This window comes from Somniosus microcephalus, chromosome 18 (assembly GCF_052327205.1).
Source record: "Somniosus microcephalus isolate GS21.2 chromosome 18, FLI_Smic_1.0, whole genome shotgun sequence".
In the NCBI taxonomy this organism is placed as follows: domain Eukaryota; kingdom Metazoa; phylum Chordata; class Chondrichthyes; order Squaliformes; family Somniosidae; genus Somniosus; species Somniosus microcephalus.
Window position 1 is genome coordinate 85,813,465 of NC_141004.1, and position 20,060 is coordinate 85,833,524.

At 46.7% G+C, this 20,060-nt stretch overlaps 1 protein-coding gene across 1 annotated transcript in view; it reads right to left on the reverse strand.

Annotated features, from left to right (window-relative positions):
* LOC147105426 (immunoglobulin superfamily member 10-like) overlaps positions 1–18,788 on the reverse strand; it is a 349,216-nt gene extending 330,428 nt beyond the window's left edge. Inside the window, exons 1-2 of the mRNA XM_086011724.1 lie at positions 18,458–18,788; positions 16,853–17,194 (exon numbers count right to left, since the gene is read on the reverse strand). Coding sequence (XP_085867850.1) covers positions 16,853–17,194; positions 18,458–18,785 — 670 coding nt within the window. The 5' untranslated portion in view covers positions 18,786–18,788. The remainder of the gene's footprint in view (positions 1–16,852; positions 17,195–18,457) is intronic.
* Positions 18,789–20,060: the final 1,272 nt, after the last annotated feature.

Here is a 20,060-nt window from a genome sequence, read left to right on the forward strand (position 1 = left end):
GTGTCTGTTACTGATCCTAAGTCTGTCTCTGTTACTGATCCTCAGTCTGTGTCTGTTACTGATTCTCAGTCTGTGTCTGTTACTGATCCTCTGTCTGTCTGTTACTGATCCTCAGTCTGTGTCTGTTACTGATCCTCAGTCTGTGTCTGTCACTGATTCTCAGTCTGTGTCTGTTACTGATCCTCATTCTGTGTTTGTTACTGATCCTCAGTCTGTGTCTGTTACTGATTCTCTGTCTCAGTCTGTTACTGATCCTCAGTCTGTGTCTGTTACTGATCCTCAGTCTGTCTCTGTTATTGATCCTCAGTCTGTGTCTGTTACTGATCCTCAGTCTTTCTGTTATTGATCCTCAGTCTGTGTCTGTTACTGATTCTCAGTCTGTGTCTGTTTCTGATTCTCAGTCTGTGTCTGTTACTGATTCTCAGTCTGTGTCTGTCACTGATCCTCAGTCTGTGTCTGTTACTGATCCTCAGTCTGTGTCTGTTACTGATCCTCAGTCTGTTTCTGTTACTGATCCTCAATCTGTCTCTGTTACTGATCCTCAGTCTGTGTCTGTTACTGATCCTCAGTCTCTGTCTGTTACTGATCCTCATTCTGTCTCTGTTACTGATCCTCAGTCTGTGTCTGTTACTGATTCTCAGTCTCTGTCTGTTACTGATCCTCAGTCTGTGTCTGTTACTGATCCTCAATCTTTCTCTGTTACTGATCCTCAGTCTGTGTCTGTTACTGATCCTCAATCTGTCTCTGTTACTGATCCTCAGTCTGTGTCTGTTACTGATCCTCAGTCTCTGTCTGTTACTGATCCTCATTCTGTCTCTGTTACTGATCCTCAGTCTGTGTCTGTTACTGATCCTCAGTCTGTGTCTGTTACTGATCCTCAGTCTGTGTCTGTTACTGATCCTCAGTCTGTGTCTGTTACTGATCCTCAGTCTGTGTCTGTTACTGATCCTCAGTCTGTGTCTGTTACTGATCCTCAGTCTGTGTCTGTTACTGATCCTCAGTCTGTGTCTGTTACTGATCATCAGTCTGTGTCTGTTACTGATTCTCAGTCTGTGTCTGTTACTGATCCTCAGTCTGTGTCTGTTACTGATCCTCAGTCTGTGTCTGTTACTGATCCTCAGTCTGTGTCTGTTACTGATCCTCAATCTGTCTCTGTTAATGATCCTCAGTCTGTGTCTGTTACTGATCCTCAGCCTGTGTCTGTTACTGATCCTCAGTCTGTCTGTTACTGATCCTCAGTCTGTGTCTGTTACTGATCCTCAGTCTGTCTCTGTTACAGATCCTCAGTCTGTGTCTGTTACTGATTCTCAGTCTGTGTCTGTTACTGATCCTCAGTCTGTGTCTGTTACTGATCCTCAGTCTGTGTCTGTTACTGATCCTCAGTCTGTGTCTGTCACTGATTCTCAGTCTGTGTCTGTTACTGATCCTCAGTCTGTGTTTGTTACTGATCCTCAGTCTGTGTCTGTTACTGATTCTCTGTCTCAGTCTGTTACTGATCCTCAGTCTGTGTCTGTTACTGATCCTCAGTCTGTCTCTGTTATTGATCCTCAGTCTGTGTCTGTTCCTGATCCTCAGTCTTTCTGTTATTGATTCTCAGTCTGTGTCTGTTACTGATTCTCAGTCTGTGTCTGTTACTGATCCTCAGTCTGTGTCTGTCACTGATCCTCAGTCTGTGTCTGTTACTGATCCTCAGTCTGTGTCTGTTACTGATCCTCAGTCTGTTTCTGTTGCTGATCCTCAATCTGTCTCTGTTACTGATCCTCAGTCTGTGTCTGTTACTGATCCTCAGTCTCTGTCTGTTACTGATCCTCATTCTGTCTCTGTTACTGATCCTCAGTCTGTGTCTGTTACTGATTCTCAGTCTGTGTCTGTTACTGATCCTCAGTCTGTGTCTGTTACTGATCCTCAATCTGTCTCTGTTACTGATCCTCAGTCTGTGTCTGTTACTGATCCTCAATCTGTCTCTGTTACTGATCCTCAGTCTGTGTCTGTTACTGATCCTCAGTCTGTGTCTGTTACTGATCCTCAGTCTGTGTCTGTTACTGATCCTCAGTCTGTGTCTGTTACTGATCCTCAGTCTGTGTCTGTCACTGATCTTCAGTCTGTGTCTGTCACTGATCCTCAGTCTGTGTCTGTTACTGATCCTCAGTCTGTGTCTGTTACTGATCCTCAATCTGTGTCTGTTACTGATCCTCAGTCTGTGTCTGTTACTGATCCTCAGTCTGTCTCTGTTACTGATCCTCACTCTGTGTCTGTTACTGATCCTCAGTCTGTGTCTGTTACTGATCCTCAGTCTGTGTCTGTTACTGATCCTCAGTCTGTGTCTGTTACTGATCCTCAGTCTCTGTCTGTTACTGATCCTCATTCTGTCTCTGTTACTGATCCTCAGTCTGTGTCTGTTACTGATCCTCAGTCTGTGTCTGTTACTGATCCTCAGTCTGTCTCTGTTACTGATCCTCAGTCTGTGTCTGTTACTGATCCTCAGTCTGTGTCTGTTACTGATCCTCAATCTGTCTCTGTTAATGATCCTCAGCCTGTGTCTGTTACTGATCCTCAGCCTGTGTCTGTTACTGATCCTCAGTCTGTGTCTGTTACTGATCCTCAGTCTGTGTCTGTTACTGATCCTCAGTCTGTCTCTGTTACTGATCCTCAGTCTGTGTCTGTTACTGATTCTCAGTCTGTGTCTGTTACTGATCCTCTGTCTGTCTGTTACTGATCCTCAGTCTGTGTCTGTTACTGATCCTCAGTCTGTGTCTGTCACTGATTCTCAGTCTGTGTCTGTTACTGATCCTCATTCTGTGTTTGTTACTGATCCTCAGTCTGTGTCTGTTACTGATTCTCTGTCTCAGTCTGTTACTGATCCTCAGTCTGTGTCTGTTACTGATCCTCAGTCTGTCTCTGTTATTGATCCTCAGTCTGTGTCTGTTACTGATCCTCAGTCTTTCTGTTATTGATCCTCAGTCTGTGTCTGTTACTGATTCTCAGTCTGTGTCTGTTTCTGATTCTCAGTCTGTGTCTGTTACTGATTCTCAGTCTGTGTCTGTCACTGATCCTCAGTCTGTGTCTGTTACTGATCCTCAGTCTGTGTCTGTTACTGATCCTCAGTCTGTTTCTGTTACTGATCCTCAATCTGTCTCTGTTACTGATCCTCAGTCTGTGTCTGTTACTGATCCTCAGTCTCTGTCTGTTACTGATCCTCATTCTGTCTCTGTTACTGATCCTCAGTCTGTGTCTGTTACTGATTCTCAGTCTCTGTCTGTTACTGATCCTCAGTCTGTGTCTGTTACTGATCCTCAATCTTTCTCTGTTACTGATCCTCAGTCTGTGTCTGTTACTGATCCTCAATCTGTCTCTGTTACTGATCCTCAGTCTGTTACTGATCCTCAGTCTCTGTCTGTTACTGATCCTCATTCTGTCTCTGTTACTGATCCTCAGTCTGTGTCTGTTACTGATCCTCAGTCTGTGTCTGTTACTGATCCTCAGTCTGTGTCTGTTACTGATCCTCAGTCTGTGTCTGTTACTGATCCTCAGTCTGTGTCTGTTACTGATCCTCAGTCTGTGTCTGTTACTGATCCTCAGTCTGTGTCTGTTACTGATCCTCAGTCTGTGTCTGTTACTGATCATCAGTCTGTGTCTGTTACTGATTCTCAGTCTGTGTCTGTTACTGATCCTCAGTCTGTGTCTGTTACTGATCCTCAGTCTGTGTCTGTTACTGATCCTCAGTCTGTGTCTGTTACTGATCCTCAATCTGTCTCTGTTAATGATCCTCAGTCTGTGTCTGTTACTGATCCTCAGCCTGTGTCTGTTACTGATCCTCAGTCTGTGTCTGTTACTGATCCTCAGTCTGTGTCTGTTACTGATCCTCAGTCTGTCTCTGTTACAGATCCTCAGTCTGTGTCTGTTACTGATTCTCAGTCTGTGTCTGTTACTGATCCTCAGTCTGTGTCTGTTACTGATCCTCAGTCTGTGTCTGTTACTGATCCTCAGTCTGTGTCTGTCACTGATTCTCTGTCTGTGTCTGTTACTGATCCTCAGTCTGTGTTTGTTACTGATCCTCAGTCTATGTCTGTTACTGATTCTCTGTCTCAGTCTGTTACTGATCCTCAGTCTGTGTCTGTTACTGATCCTCAGTCTGTCTCTGTTATTGATCCTCAGTCTGTGTCTGTTCCTGATCCTCAGTCTTTCTGTTATTGATTCTCAGTCTGTGTCTGTTACTGATTCTCAGTCTGTGTCTGTTACTGATCCTCAGTCTGTGTCTGTCACTGATCCTCAGTCTGTGTCTGTTACTGATCCTCAGTCTGTGTCTGTTACTGATCCTCAGTCTGTTTCTGTTGCTGATCCTCAATCTGTCTCTGTTACTGATCCTCAGTCTGTGTCTGTTACTGATCCTCAGTCTCTGTCTGTTACTGATCCTCATTCTGTCTCTGTTACTGATCCTCAGTCTGTGTCTGTTACTGATTCTCAGTCTGTGTCTGTTACTGATCCTCAGTCTGTGTCTGTTACTGATCCTCAATCTGTCTCTGTTACTGATCCTCAGTCTGTGTCTGTTACTGATCCTCAATCTGTCTCTGTTACTGATCCTCAGTCTGTGTCTGTTACTGATCCTCAGTCTGTGTCTGTTACTGATCCTCAGTCTGTGTCTGTTACTGATCCTCAGTCTGTGTCTGTTACTGATCCTCAGTCTGTGTCTGTTACTGATTCTCAGTCTGTGTCTATTACTGATCCTCAGTCTGTGTCTGTTACTGATCCTCAATCTGTCTCTGTTACTGATCCTCAGTCTGTGTCTGTTACTGATCCTCAGTCTGTGTCTGTTACCGATGCTCAGTCTGTGTCTGTTACTGATCCTCAGTCTGTGTCTGTTACTGATCCTCAGTCTGTGTCTGTTAATGATCCTCAGTCTGTGTCTGTTACTGATCCTCAGTCTGTGTCTGTTACTGATCCTCAGTCTGTCTCTGTTACTGATCCTCAGTCTGTGTCTGTTACTGATTCTCAGTCTGTGTCTGTTACAGATCCTCAGTCTGAGTCTGTTACTGATCCTCAGTCTGTGTCTGTTACTGATTCTCTGTCTCAGTCTGTTACTGATCCTCAGTCTGTGTCTGTTACTGATCCTCAGTCTGTCTCTGTTATTGATCCTCAGTCTGTGTCTGTCACTGATCCTCAGTCTTTCTGTTATTGATCCTCAGTCTGTGTCTGTTACTGATTCTCAGTCTGTGTCTGTTACTGACTCTCAGTCTGTGTCTTTTACTGATCCTCAGTCTGTGTCTGTTACTGATCCTCAGTCTGTGTCTGTTACTGATCCTCAGTCTGTCTCTGTTACTGATCCTCAGTCTGTGTCTGTTACTGATCCTCAGTCTGTGTCTGTTACTGATCCTCAATCTGTCTCTTTTAATGATCCTCAGTCTGTGTCTGTTACTGATCCTCAGTCTGTGTCTGTTACTGATCCTCAGTCTGTGTCTGTTACTGATCCTCAGTCTGTGTCTGTTACTGATCGTCAGTCTGTGTCTGTTACTGATTCTCAGTCTGTGTCTGTTACTGATCCTCAGCCTGTGTCTGTTACTGATCCTCAGTCCGTGTCTGTTACTGATCCTCAGTCTGTGTCTGTTACTGATCCTCAGTCTGTCTCTGTTACTGATCCTCAGTCTGTGTCTGTTACTGATTCTCAGTCTGTGTCTGTTACTGATCCTCAGTCTGTGTCTGTTACTGATCCTCAGTCTGTGTCTGTTACTGATCCTCAGTCTGTGTCTGTCACTGATTCTCAGTCTGTGTCTGTTACTGATCCTCAGTCTGTGTTTGTTACTGATCCTCAGTCTGTGTCTGTTACTGATTCTCTGTCTCAGTCTGTTACTGATCCTCAGTCTGTGTCTGTTACTGATCCTCAGTCTGTCTCTGTTATTGATCCTCAGTCTGTGTCTGTTACTGATCCTCAGTCTTTCTGTTATTGATCCTCAGTCTGTGTCTGTTACTGATTCTCAGTCTGTGTCTGTTTCTGATTCTCAGTCTGTGTCTGTTACTGATTCTCAGTCTGTGTCTGTTACTGATCCTCAGTCTGTGTCTGTTACTGATCCTCAGTCTGTGTCTGTTACTGATCCTCAATCTGTGTCTGTTACTGATCCTCAGTCTGTTTCTGTTACTGATCCTCAATCTGTCTCTGTTACTGATCCTCAGTTTGTGTCTGTTACTGATCCTCAGTCTCTGTCTGTTACTGATCCTCATTCTGTCTCTGTTACTGATCCTCAGTCTGTGTCTGTTACTGATTCTCAGTCTGTGTCTGTTACTGATCCTCAGTCTGTGTCTGTTACTGATCCTCAATCTGTCTCTGTTACTGATCCTCAGTCTGTGTCTGTTACTGATCCTCAGTCTGTCTCTGTTATTGATCCTCAGTCTGTGTCTGTCACTGATCCTCAGTCTTTCTGTTATTGATCCTCAGTCTGTGTCTGTTACTGATTCTCAGTCTGTGTCTGTTTCTGATTCTCAGTCTCTTTCTGTTACTGATCCTCAGTCTGTCTCTGTTACTGATCCTCAATCTATCTCTGTTACTGATCGTCAGTCTGTGTCTGTTACTGATCCTCAGGCTGTGTCTGTTACTGATCCTCAGTCTCTGTCTGTTACTGATCCTCAGTCTGTCTGTTACTGATCCTCAGTCTATGTCTGTTACTGATCGTCAGTCTGTGTCTGTTACTGATTCTCAGTCTGTGTCTGTTACTGATCCTCAGTCTGTGTCTGTTACTGATCCTCAGTCTGTGTCTGTTACTGATCCTCAGTCTGTTTCTGTTACTGATCCTCAATCTGTCTCTGTTACTGATCCTCAGTCTGTGTCTGTTACTGATCCTCAGTCTCTGTCTGTTACTGATCCTCATTCTGTCTCTGTTACTGATCCTCAGTCTGTGTCTGTTACTGACTCTCAGTCTGTGTCTATTACTGATCCTCAGTCTGTGTCTGTTACTGATCCTCAGTCTGTGTCTGTTACTGATCCTCAGTCTGTCTCTGTTACTGATCCTCAGTCTGTCTGTTACTGATCCTCAGTCTGTGTCTGTTACTGATCCTCAATCTGTCTCTTTTAATGATCCTCAGTCTGTGTCTGTTACTGATCCTCAGTCTGTGTCTGTTACTGATCCTCAGTCTGTGTCTGTTACTGATCCTCAATCTGTCTCTTTTAATGATCCTCAGTCTGTGTCTGTTACTGATCCTCAGTCTGTGTCTGTTACTGATCGTCAGTCTGTGTCTGTTACTGATTCTCAGTCTGTGTCTGTTACTGATCCTCAGCCTGTGTCTGTTACTGATCCTCAGTCTGTGTCTGTTACTGATCCTCAGTCTGTGTCTGTTACTGATCCTCAGTCTGTCTCTGTTACTGATCCTCAGTCTGTGTCTGTTACTGATTCTCAGTCTGTGTCTGTTACTGATCCTCAGTCTGTGTCTGTTACTGATCCTCAGTCTGTGTCTGTTACTGATCCTCAGTCTGTGTCTGTCACTGATTCTCAGTCTGTGTCTGTTACTGATCCTCAGTCTGTGTTTGTTACTGATCCTCAGTCTGTGTCTGTTACTGATTCTCTGTCTCAGTCTGTTACTGATCCTCAGTCTGTGTCTGTTACTGATCCTCAGTCTGTCTCTGTTATTGATCCTCAGTCTGTGTCTGTTACTGATCCTCAGTCTTTCTGTTATTGATCCTCAGTCTGTGTCTGTTACTGATTCTCAGTCTGTGTCTGTTTCTGATTCTCAGTCTGTGTCTGTTACTGATTCTCAGTCTGTGTCTGTTACTGATCCTCAGTCTGTGTCTGTTACTGATCCTCAGTCTGTGTCTGTTACTGATCCTCAATCTGTGTCTGTTACTGATCCTCAGTCTGTTTCTGTTACTGATCCTCAATCTGTCTCTGTTACTGATCCTCAGTTTGTGTCTGTTACTGATCCTCAGTCTCTGTCTGTTACTGATCCTCATTCTGTCTCTGTTACTGATCCTCAGTCTGTGTCTGTTACTGATTCTCAGTCTGTGTCTGTTACTGATCCTCAGTCTGTGTCTGTTACTGATCCTCAATCTGTCTCTGTTACTGATCCTCAGTCTGTGTCTGTTACTGATCCTCAGTCTGTCTCTGTTATTGATCCTCAGTCTGTGTCTGTCACTGATCCTCAGTCTTTCTGTTATTGATCCTCAGTCTGTGTCTGTTACTGATTCTCAGTCTGTGTCTGTTTCTGATTCTCAGTCTCTTTCTGTTACTGATCCTCAGTCTGTCTCTGTTACTGATCCTCAATCTATCTCTGTTACTGATCGTCAGTCTGTGTCTGTTACTGATCCTCAGGCTGTGTCTGTTACTGATCCTCAGTCTCTGTCTGTTACTGATCCTCAGTCTGTCTGTTACTGATCCTCAGTCTATGTCTGTTACTGATCGTCAGTCTGTGTCTGTTACTGATTCTCAGTCTGTGTCTGTTACTGATCCTCAGTCTGTGTCTGTTACTGATCCTCAGTCTGTGTCTGTTACTGATCCTCAGTCTGTTTCTGTTACTGATCCTCAATCTGTCTCTGTTACTGATCCTCAGTCTGTGTCTGTTACTGATCCTCAGTCTCTGTCTGTTACTGATCCTCATTCTGTCTCTGTTACTGATCCTCAGTCTGTGTCTGTTACTGACTCTCAGTCTGTGTCTATTACTGATCCTCAGTCTGTGTCTGTTACTGATCCTCAGTCTGTGTCTGTTACTGATCCTCAGTCTGTCTCTGTTACTGATCCTCAGTCTGTGTCTGTTACTGATCCTCTGTCTGTGTCTGTTACTGATCCTCAATCTGTCTCTTTTAATGATCCTCAGTCTGTGTCTGTTACTGATCCTCAGTCTGTGTCTGTTACTGATCGTCAGTCTGTGTCTGTTACTGATTCTCAGTCTGTGTCTGTTACTGATCCTCAGTCTGTGTCTGTTACTGATCCTCAGTCTGTGTCTGTTACTGATCCTCAGTCTGTGTCTGTTACTGATCCTCAGTCTGTGTCTGTTACTGATCCTCAGTCTGTCTCTGTTACTGATCCTCAGTCTGTCTCTGTTACTGATCCTCAGTCTGTGACTGTTACTGATCCTCACTCTGTGTCTGTTACTGATCCTCAATCTGTCTCTGTTACTGATCCTCAGTCTGTGTCTGTTACTGATCCTCAGTCTGTGTCTGTTACTGATCCTCAGTCTGTGTCTGTTACTGATACTCAGTCTGTGTCTGTTACTGATCATCAGTCTGTGTCTGTTACTGATTCTCAGTCTGTGTCTGTTACTGATCCTCAGTCTGTGTCTGTTACTGATCCTCAGTCTGTGTCTGTTACTGATCCTCAGTCTGTGTCTGTTACTGATCCTCAATCTGTCTCTGTTAATGATCCTCAGTCTGTCTCTGTTATTGATCCTCAGTCTGTGTCTGTTACTGATCCTCAGTCTTTCTGTTATTGATCCTCAGTCTGTGTCTGTTACTGATTCTCAGTCTGTGTCTGTTTCTGATTCTCAGTCTGTGTCTGTTACTGATTCTCAGTCTGTGTCTGTTACTGATCCTCAGTCTGTGTCTGTTACTGATCCTCAGTCTGTGTCTGTTACTGATCCTCAATCTGTGTCTGTTACTGATCCTCAGTCTGTTTCTGTTACTGATCCTCAATCTGTCTCTGTTACTGATCCTCAGTTTGTGTCTGTTACTGATCCTCAGTCTCTGTCTGTTACTGATCCTCATTCTGTCTCTGTTACTGATCCTCAGTCTGTGTCTGTTACTGATTCTCAGTCTGTGTCTGTTACTGATCCTCAGTCTGTGTCTGTTACTGATCCTCAATCTGTCTCTGTAACTGATCCTCAGTCTGTGTCTGTTACTGATCCTCAATCTGTCTCTGTTACTGATCCTCAGTCTGTGTCTGTTACTGATCCTCAGTCTCTGTCTGTTACTGATCCTCATTCTGTCTGTTACTGATCCTCAGTCTGTGTCTGTTACTGATTCTCAGTCTGTGTCTGTTACTGATCCTCAGTCTGTGTCTGTTACTGATCCTCAGTCTGTGCCTGTTACTGATCCTCAATCTGTCTCTGTTACTGATCCTCAGTCTGTGTCTGTTACTGATCCTCAGTCTGTGTCTGTTGCTGATCCTCAGTCTGTGTCTGTTACTGATCCTCAATCTGTCTCTGTTACTGATCGTCAGTCTGTGTCTGTTACTGAACCTCAGGCTGTGTCTGTTACTGATCCTCAGTCTCTGTCTGTTACTGATCCTCAGTCTGTCTGTTACTGATCCTCAGTCTATGTCTGTTACTGATCGTCAGTCTCTGTCTGTTACTGATCCTCAGTCTGTCTCTGTTACTGATCCTCAGTCTGTGTCTGTTACTGATCCTCAGTCTGTGTCTGTTACTGATCCTCAGTCTGTGTCTGTTACTGATCCTCAGTCTGTGTCTGTTACTGATCATCAGTCTGTGTCTGTTACTGATCCTCAGTCTGTGTCTGTCACTGATCCTCAGCCTGTGTCTGTCACTGATCCTCAGTCTGTGTCTGTTACTGATCCTCAGTCTGTGTCTGTTACTGATCCTCAGTCTGTGTCTGTTACTGATCCTCAGTCTGTGTCTGTTACTGATCCTCAGTCTGTCTCTGTTACTGATCCTCAGTCTGTGTCTGTTACTGATTCTCAGTCTGTGTCTGTTACTGATCCTCAGTCTGTGTCTGTTACTGATCCTCAGTCTGTGTCTGTTACTGATCCTCAGTCTGTCTCTGTTACTGATCCTCAGTCTGTGTCTGTTACTGATTCTCAGTCTGTGTCTGTTACTGATCCTCAGGCTGTGTCTGTTACTGATCCTCAGTCTGTGTCTGTTACTGATCCTCAGTCTGTGTCTGTTACTGATCCTCAGTCTGTGTCTGTTACTGATCCTCAGTCTGTGTCTGTTACTGATTCTCAGTCTGTGTCTATTACTGATCCTCAGTCTGTGTCTGTTACTGATGCTCAATCTGTCTGTTACTGATCCTCAATCTGTCTCTGTTACTGGTCCTCAGTCTGTGTCTGTTACTGATCCTCAGTCTGTGTCTGTTACTGATGCTCAGTCTGTGTCTGTTACTGATCCTCGGTCTGTGTCTGTTACTGATCCTCAGTCTGTGTCTGTTACTGATCCTCAGTCTGTGTCTGTTACTGATTCTCAGTCTGTGTCTGTTACTGATCCTCAGTCTGTGTCTGTTACTGATCCTCAGTCTGTGTCTGTTACTGATCCTCAGTCTGTGTCTGTTACTGATCCTCAGTCTGTCTCTGTTACTGATCCTCAGTCTGTCTCTGTTACTGATCCTCAGTCTGTGACTGTTACTGATCCTCACTCTGTGTCTGTTACTGATCCTCAATCTGTCTCTGTTACTGATCCTCAGTCTGTGTCTGTTACTGATCCTCAGTCTGTGTCTGTTACTGATCCTCAGTCTGTGTCTGTTACTGATCCTCAGTCTGTGTCTGTTACTGATCATCAGTCTGTGTCTGTTACTGATTCTCAGTCTGTGTCTGTTACTGATCCTCAGTCTGTGTCTGTTACTGATCCTCAGTCTGTGTCTGTTACTGATCCTCAGTCTGTGTCTGTTACTGATCCTCAATCTGTCTCTGTTAATGATCCTCAGTCTGTGTCTGTTACTGATCCTCAGCCTGTGTCTGTTACTGATCCTCAGTCTGTGTCTGTTACTGATCCTCAGTCTGTGTCTGTTACTGATCTTCAGTCTGTCTCTGTTACTGATCCTCAGTCTGTGTCTGTTACTGATTCTCAGTCTGTGTCTGTTACTGATCCTCAGTCTGTGTCTGTTACTGATCCTCAGTCTGTGTCTGTTACTGATCCTCAGTCTGTGTCTGTCACTGATTCTCAGTCTGTCACTGATTCTCAGTCTGTGTCTGTTACTGATCCTCAGTCTGTGTTTGTTACTGATCCTCAGTCTGTGTCTGTTACTGATTCTCTGTCTCAGTCTGTTACTGATCCTCAGTCTGTGTCTGTTACTGATCCTCAGTCTGTCTCTGTTATTGATCCTCAGTCTGTGTCTGTTACTGATCCTCAGTCTTTCTGTTATTGATCCTCAGTCTGTGTCTGTTACTGATTCTCAGTCTGTGTCTGTTTCTGATTCTCAGTCTGTGTCTGTTACTGATTCTCAGTCTGTGTCTGTTACTGATCCTCAGTCTGTGTCTGTTACTGATCCTCAGTCTGTGTCTGTTACTGATCCTCAATCTGTGTCTGTTACTGATCCTCAGTCTGTTTCTGTTACTGATCCTCAATCTGTCTCTGTTACTGATCCTCAGTCTGTGTCTGTTACTGATCCTCAGTCTCTGTCTGTTACTGATCCTCATTCTGTCTCTGTTACTGATCCTCAGTCTGTGTCTGTTACTGATTCTCAGTCTGTGTCTGTTACTGATCCTCAGTCTGTGTCTGTTACTGATCCTCGGTCTGTGTCTGTTACTGATCCTCAGTCTGTGTCTGTTACTGATCCTCAGTCTGTGTCTGTTACTGATTCTCAGTCTCTGTCTGTTACTGATCCTCAGTCTCTGTCTGTTACTGATCCTCATTCTGTCTGTTACTGATCCTCAGTCTGTGTCTGTTACTGATTCTCAGTCTGTGTCTGTTACTGATCCTCAGTCTGTGCCTGTTACTGATCCTCAATCTGTCTCTGTTACTGATCCTCAGTCTGTGTCTGTTACTGATCCTCAGTCTGTGTCTGTTGCTGATCCTCAGTCTGTGTCTGTTACTGATCCTCAATCTGTCTCTGTTACTGATCGTCAGTCTGTGTCTGTTACTGATCCTCAGGCTGTGTCTGTTACTGATCCTCAGTCTCTGTCTGTTACTGATCCTCAGTCTGTCTGTTACTGATCCTCAGTCTATGTCTGTTACTGATCGTCAGTCTCTGTCTGTTACTGATCCTCAGTCTGTCTCTGTTACTGATCCTCAGTCTGTGTCTGTTACTGATCCTCAGTCTGTGTCTGTTACTGATCCTCAGTCTGTGTCTGTTACTGATCCTCAGTCTGTGTCTGTTACTGATCCTCAGTCTGTGTCTGTTACTGATCATCAGTCTGTGTCTGTTACTGATCCTCAGTCTGTGTCTGTCACTGATCCTCAGTCTGTGTCTGTCACTGATCCTCAGTCTGTGTCTGTTACTGATCCTCAGTCTGTGTCTGTTACTGATCCTCAGTCTGTGTCTGTTCCTGATCCTCAGTCTGTGTCTGTTACTGATCCTCAGTCTGTCTCTGTTACTGATCCTCAGTCTGTCTCTGTTACTGATTCTCAGTCTGTGTCTGTTACTGATCCTCAGTCTGTGTCTGTTACTGATCCTCAGTCTGTGTCTGTTACTGATCCTCATTCTGTCTCTGTTACTGATCCTCAGTCTGTGTCTGTTACTGACTCTCAGTCTGTGTCTATTACTGATCCTCAGTCTGTGTGTGTTACTGATCCTCAGTCTGTGTCTGTTACTGATCCTCAGTCTGTCTCTGTTACTGATCCTCAGTCTTTTCTGTTACTGATCCTCAATCTGTCTCTGTTACTGATCCTCAGTCTGTGTCTGTTACTGATCCTCAGTCTCTGTCTGTTACTGAACCTCATTCTGTCTCTGTTACTGATCCTCAGTCTGTGTCTGTTACTGACTCTCAGTCTGTGTCTATTACTGATCCTCAGTCTGTGTGTGTTACTGATCCTCAGTCTGTGTCTGTTACTGATCCTCAGTCTGTCTCTGTTACTGATCCTCAGTCTGTGTCTGTTACTGATCCTCAGTCTGTGTCTGTTACTGATCCTCAATCTGTCTCTGTTACTGATCCTCAGTCTGTGTCTGTTACTGATCCTCAGGCTGTGTCTGTTACTGATCCTCAGTCTGTGTCTGTTACTGATCCTCAGTCTGTGTCTGTTACTGATCCTCAGTCTGTGTCTGTTACTGATCCTCAGTCTGTGTCTGTTACTGATTCTCAGTCTGTGTCTATTACTGATCCTCAGTCTGTGTCTGTTACTGATGCTCAATCTGTCTGTTACTGATCCTCAATCTGTCTCTGTTACTGGTCCTCAGTCTGTGTCTGTTACTGATTCTCAGTCTGTGTCTGTTACTGATGCTCAGTCTGTGTCTGTTACTGATCCTCGGTCTGTGTCTGTTACTGATCCTCAGTCTGTGTCTGTTACTGATCCTCAGTCTGTGTCTGTTACTGATCCTCAGTCTGTGTCTGTTACTGATCCTCAGTCTGTGTCTGTTACTGATCATCAGTCTGTGTCTGTTACTGATTCTCAGTCTGTGTCTATTACTGATCCTCAGTCTGTGTCTGTTACTGATGCTCAATCTGTCTGTTACTGATCCTCAATCTGTCTCTGTTACTGGTCCTCAGTCTGTGTCTGTTACTGATTCTCAGTCTGTGTCTGTTACTGATGCTCAGTCTGTGTCTGTTACTGATTCTCAGTCTGTGTCTGTTACTGATGCTCAGTCTGTGTCTGTTACTGATCCTCAGTCTGTGTCTGTTACTGATCCTCAGTCTGTGTCTGTTACTGATCCTCAGTCTGTGTCTGTTACTGATCCTCAGTCTGTGTCTGTTACTGATCCTCAGTCTCTGTCTGTTACTGATCCTCATTCTGTCTCTGTTACTGATCCTCAGTCTGTGTCTGTTACTGATCCTCAATCTGTCTCTGTTAATGATCCTCAGTCTGTGTCTGTTACTGATCCTCAGCCTGTGTCTGTTACTGATCCTCAGTCTGTGTCTGTTGCTGATCCTCAGTCTGTTTCTGTTACTGATCCTCAATCTGTCTCTGTTACTGATCCTCAGTCTGTGTCTGTTACTGATCCTCAGTCTCTGTCTGTTACTGATCCTCATTCTGTCTCTGTTACTGATCCTCAGTCTGTGTCTGTTACTGATTCTCAGTCTGTGTCTGTTACTGATCCTCAGTCTGTGTCTGTTACTGATCCTCAATCTGTCTCTGATACTGATCCTCAATCTGTGTCTGTTACTGATCCTCAATCTGTCTCTGTTACTGATCCTCAGTCTGTGTCTGTTACTGATCCTCAGTCTCTGTCTGTTACTGATCCTCATTCTGTCTCTGTTACTGATCCTCAGTCTGTGTCTGTTACTGATTCTCAGTCTGTGTCTGTTACTGATCCTGAGTCTGTGTCTGTTACTGATCCTCAATCTGTCTCTGTTACTGATCCTCAATCTGTGTCTGTTGCTGATCCTCAATCTGTCTCTGTTACTGATCCTCAGTCTGTGTCTGTTACTGATCCTCAGTCTCTGTCTGTTACTGATCCTCATTCTGTCTCTGTTACTGATCCTCAGTCTGTGTCTGTTACTGATTCTCAGTCTGTGTCTGTTACTGATCCTCAGTCTGTGTCTGTTACTGATTCTCAGTCTGTGTCTGTTACTGATCCTCAGTCTGTGTCTGTTACTGATCCTCAGTCTGTGTCTGTTACTGATCCTCAGTCTGTCTCTGTTACTGATCCTCAGTCTGTGACTGTTACTGATCCTCAGTCTGTGTCTGTTACTGATCCTCAATCTGTGTCTGTTACTGATCCTCAGTCTGTGTCTGTTACTGATCCTCAGTCTGTGTCTGTTACTGATCCTCAGTCTGTGTCTGTTACTGATCCTCAGTCTGTCTCTGTTACTGATCCTCAGTCTGTGTCTGTTACTGATTCTCAGTCTGTGTCTGTTACTGATCCTCAGTCTTTGTCTGTTACTGATCCTCAGTCTGTGTCTGTTACTGATCCTCAGTCTGTTTCTGTTACTGATCCTCAATCTGTCTCTGTTACTGATCCTCAGTCTGTGTCTGTTACTGATCCTCAGTCTCTGTCTGTTACTGATCCTCATTCTGTCTCTGTTACTGATCCTCAGTCTGTGTCTGTTACTGACTCTCAGTCTGTGTCTATTACTGATCCTCAGTCTGTGTGTGTTACTGATCCTCAGTCTGTGTCTGTTACTGATCCTCAGTCTGTGTCTGTTACTGATCCTCAATCTGTCTCTGTTACTGATCCTCAGTCTGTGTCTGTTACTGATCCTCAATCTGTCTCTGTTACTGATCCTCAGTCTGTGTCTGTTACTGATCCTCAATCTGTCTCTGTTACTGATCCTCAGTCTGTGTCTGTTACTGATCCTCAGTCTGTGTCTGTTACTGATCCTCAGTCTGTGTCTGTTACTGATCCTCAGTCTGTGTCTGTTACTGATCGTCAGTCTGTGTCTGTTACTGATTCTCAGTCTGTGTCTGTTACTGATCCTCAGTCTGTGTCTGTTACTGATCCTCAGTCTGTGTCTGTTACTGATCCTCAGTCTGTTTCTGTTACTGATCCTCAGTCTGTCTGTTACTTATTCTCAGTCTGTGTCTATTACTGATCCTCAGTCTGTGTCTGTTACTGATCCTCAGTCTGTGTCTGTTACTGATCCTCAATCTGTCTCTGTTACTGATCCTCAGTCTGTGTCTGTTACTGATCCTCAGTCTGTGTCTGTTACTGATCCTCAGTTTGTGTCTGTTACTGATCCTGTCTGTGTCTGTTACTGATCCTCAGTCTGTGTCTGTTACTGATCCTCATTCTGTGTCTGTTACTGATCCTCAGTCTGTGTCTGTTACTGATCCTCAGTCTGTGTCTGTTACTGATCCTCAGTCTGTGTCTGTTACTGATTCTCAGTCTGTGTCTGTTACTGATCCTCAGTCTGTGTCTGTTACTGATCCTCAGTCTGTGTCTGTTACTCATCCTCAGTCTGTCTCTGTTACTGATCCTCAGTCTGTCTCTGTTACTGATCCTCAGTCTGTGTCGTTCCCCCGCCACCCACCCCCGCCCCCCCACTGGAGGGGCAGCATGTGTACGAGGTGGAGAGCGTCTTGCATTGCAAGGTCTTATTGCAGGACTGGAAATGTAAGGTGATTCAGAGCTGGCTGCGTCGTTTATTGTGACTCTCAGTCCTGTCACATTTACCTTGAACATGCAGATTTATGTAGGCAACCTTATCCCCATTTATAAGCGAATCGAGGCGATGTGGATTTAAAACCACTTCATAAATTCCACTGTCTATCACTTTTAAATTATGCAGAATGAGTGACCCACTTTGCTGATCAAACGCTGCTCGGTATTCGTAATATGCATTGATAATAAGTTGCTTTGGTGTGTAATGGACGAGTAATTTCTGGGTTTTGGAATTCAGATAGCACCACAGAAGTGATTCTCGGTCTTTGGGCTGAAATCCCACAAGAAGAATGGAGGAATTAACCTGGCGGACGAGGTCGACTTGCTGATCCACTTTGTTGACGTATGTTCCATCTGCAATGTAGGAAGTGGTCGAGGTCAACACAACTGTTATACAGTAAAACACTTGGCTGCTGAAGGATGATTGATCCACGCACTTCGGCAGAAGGTGGGAAGGTTGGGAGGGAGGGAGACAACGAGGGGAGAGAGACTGTGGGGGGGAGAGAGAGAGGGCGGGGGGGAGAGAGACTGCGGGGGGAGAGAGACAGCGGGGGGGGAGAGAGAGAGACAGCGTGGGGAGAGAGAGAGACAGCGGGTGGAGAGAGAGAGACAGCGGGTGGAGAGAGACAGACAGCGGGTGGAGAGAGACAGACAGCGGGGGGAGAGAGCGAGAGATAGCGGGGGAGAGCGAGAGACAGCGGGGGGAGAGAGAGAGAGACAGCGGGGGGAGAGAGAGAGAGACAGCGGGGGGAGAGAGAGAGAGAGCGGGGGAGAGAGAGAGAGAGAGAGCGGGGGGAGAGAGAGAGACAGCGGGGGGAGAGAGAGACAGCGGGGGAGAGACAGCGGGGGAGAGAGAGACAGCGGGGGGTGAGACAGCGGGGGGAGAGACAGCGGGGGGAGAGAGAGACAGCGGGAGAGAGAGAGACAGCGGGGGAGAGAGAGACAGCGGGGGAGAGAGAGACAGCGGGGGAGAGACAGCGGGGAAGAGAGAGACAGCGGGGAAGAGAGAGACAGCGGGGGGAGAGACAGCGGGGGGAGAGAGAGACAGCGGGGTGAGCGAGACACAGCGGGGGGACAGAGAGACAGTGGGGGGAGAGAGAGAGACAGCGGGGGGGGGGGCATTGCTCCTGCACAGGACAACAGCAACAATTTGCATTTATAACGTCTTTAACGTGGTAAAATGTCCCAAGGCGCTTCACAGGAGCGTTACCAAATAAAATTTGATACTGAGCCAGATATGGCGATATTAAGACTGGAGACCAAAAGCTAGGTGAAAGTGGAAGTTTTTAAGGAATGTCTTAAAGGGAGACAGAGGCAGAGAGTTTTAGGGAGGAAATTCCAGTGACTAGGGGCCCAGCCAGCCTAAGTCTTGGCCGCCAATGTTGGAGTGATTAAAATATGGGATAACAATGACAATAAAATCGGGGTTGCCCAAGAGGCCAGAATTGGAGGAGCGCAGAAATCTCGGAGGGTTGTAGGGCTGGAAAAGGTTACAGAGATAGGGAGGGGCGAGGAGGCCATGGTGGGGGGGATTTCAAAATAAGGAAATGCTGGGATTAGTGTGCAGAAATTGCTGCAATGCTTGTAGCCATGGTATCAGGAGTTGGTGGTACGTACCTGACAGGATTAATGAGCTATCGGCCACAGCACTGCTGCTGTGCTGGTTTAAAACCTCCTGATCCGCCCTGACGCCCAGGCCTAATTTCTGCAGCAGGCGAGACCCATTGCTCGGATTAGTCTTCACTCGATCCGGATCTGATCTCCCCCTGTTATATTCTAAAGCTGGGGTCTTAGTCCCTGGGGTGATGTACTCCCACCGCATCACATCCTCACTTTGAAGCCTTCCTTCTGGAAACCCAGGCAGCAGCAAAGAGGAATATTTGTCACCAACAGAAGCACTGCCTGAAAACCCTGCAACAACATCATTGGTTGAGCTTAGGGGCATGGCAGTCAAATGCTCATTACTTTTTATTTCGAAATCTAGGTCAAAGGCACAGTTTCAGTTCCAGCCCCAGGGCCCACAATACAGCACCAGCCCCCAGGGCCCACACTACAGCACCAGCCCCCAGGGCCCACACTACAGCACCATCCCCCAGGGCCCACAATACAGCACCAGCCCCCAGGGCCCACAATACAGCACCAGCCCCCAGGGCCCACAATACAGCACCATCCCCCAGGGCCCACACTGCAGCACCAGCCCCAAGGGCCCACACTACAGCACCAGCCCCCAGGGCCCACAATACAGCACCATCCCCCAGGGCCCACACTACAGCACCATCCCCCAGGGCCCACACTGCAGCACCAGCCCCAAGGGCCACACTACAGCACCATCCCCCAGGGCCCACAATACAGCACCATCCCCCAGGGCCCACACTACAGCACCAGCCCCCAGGGCCCACAATACAGCACCATCCCCCAGGGCCCACACTGCAGCACCAGCCCCAAGGGCCACACTACAGCACCATCCCCCAGGGCCCACAATACAGCACCAGCCCCCAGGGCCCACAATACAGCACCATCCCCCAGGGCCCACACTACAGCACCATCCCCCAGGGCCCACACTACAGCACCATCCCCCAGGGCCCACAATACAGCACCATCCCCCAGGGCCCACACTACAGCACCAGCCCCCAGGGCCCACAATACAGCACCATCCCCCAGGGCCCACACTACAGCACCATCCCCCAGGGCCCACACTACAGCACCATCCCCCAGGGCCCACACTGCAGCACCAGCCCCAAGGGCCACACTACAGCACCATCCCCCAGGGCCCACAATACAGCACCAGCCCCCAGGGCCCACAATACAGCACCATCCCCCAGGGCCCACACTACAGCACCATCCCCCAGGGCCCACAATACAGCACCATCCCCCAGGGCCCACACTACAGCACCAGCCCCCAGGGCCCACAATACAGCACCATCCCCCAGGGCCCACAATACAGCACCATCCCCCAGGGCCCACAATACAGCACCATCCCCCAGGGCCCACACTACAGCACCAGCCCCCAGGGCCCACAATACAGCACCATCCCCCAGGGCCCACAATACAGCACCATCCCCCAGGGCCCACAATACAGCACCATCCCCCAGGGCCCACAATACAGCACCAGCCCCCAGGGCCCACAATACAGCACCATCCCCCAGGGCCCACACTACAGCACCAGCCCCCAGGGCCCACAATACAGCACCATCCCCCAGGGCCCACAATACAGCACCAT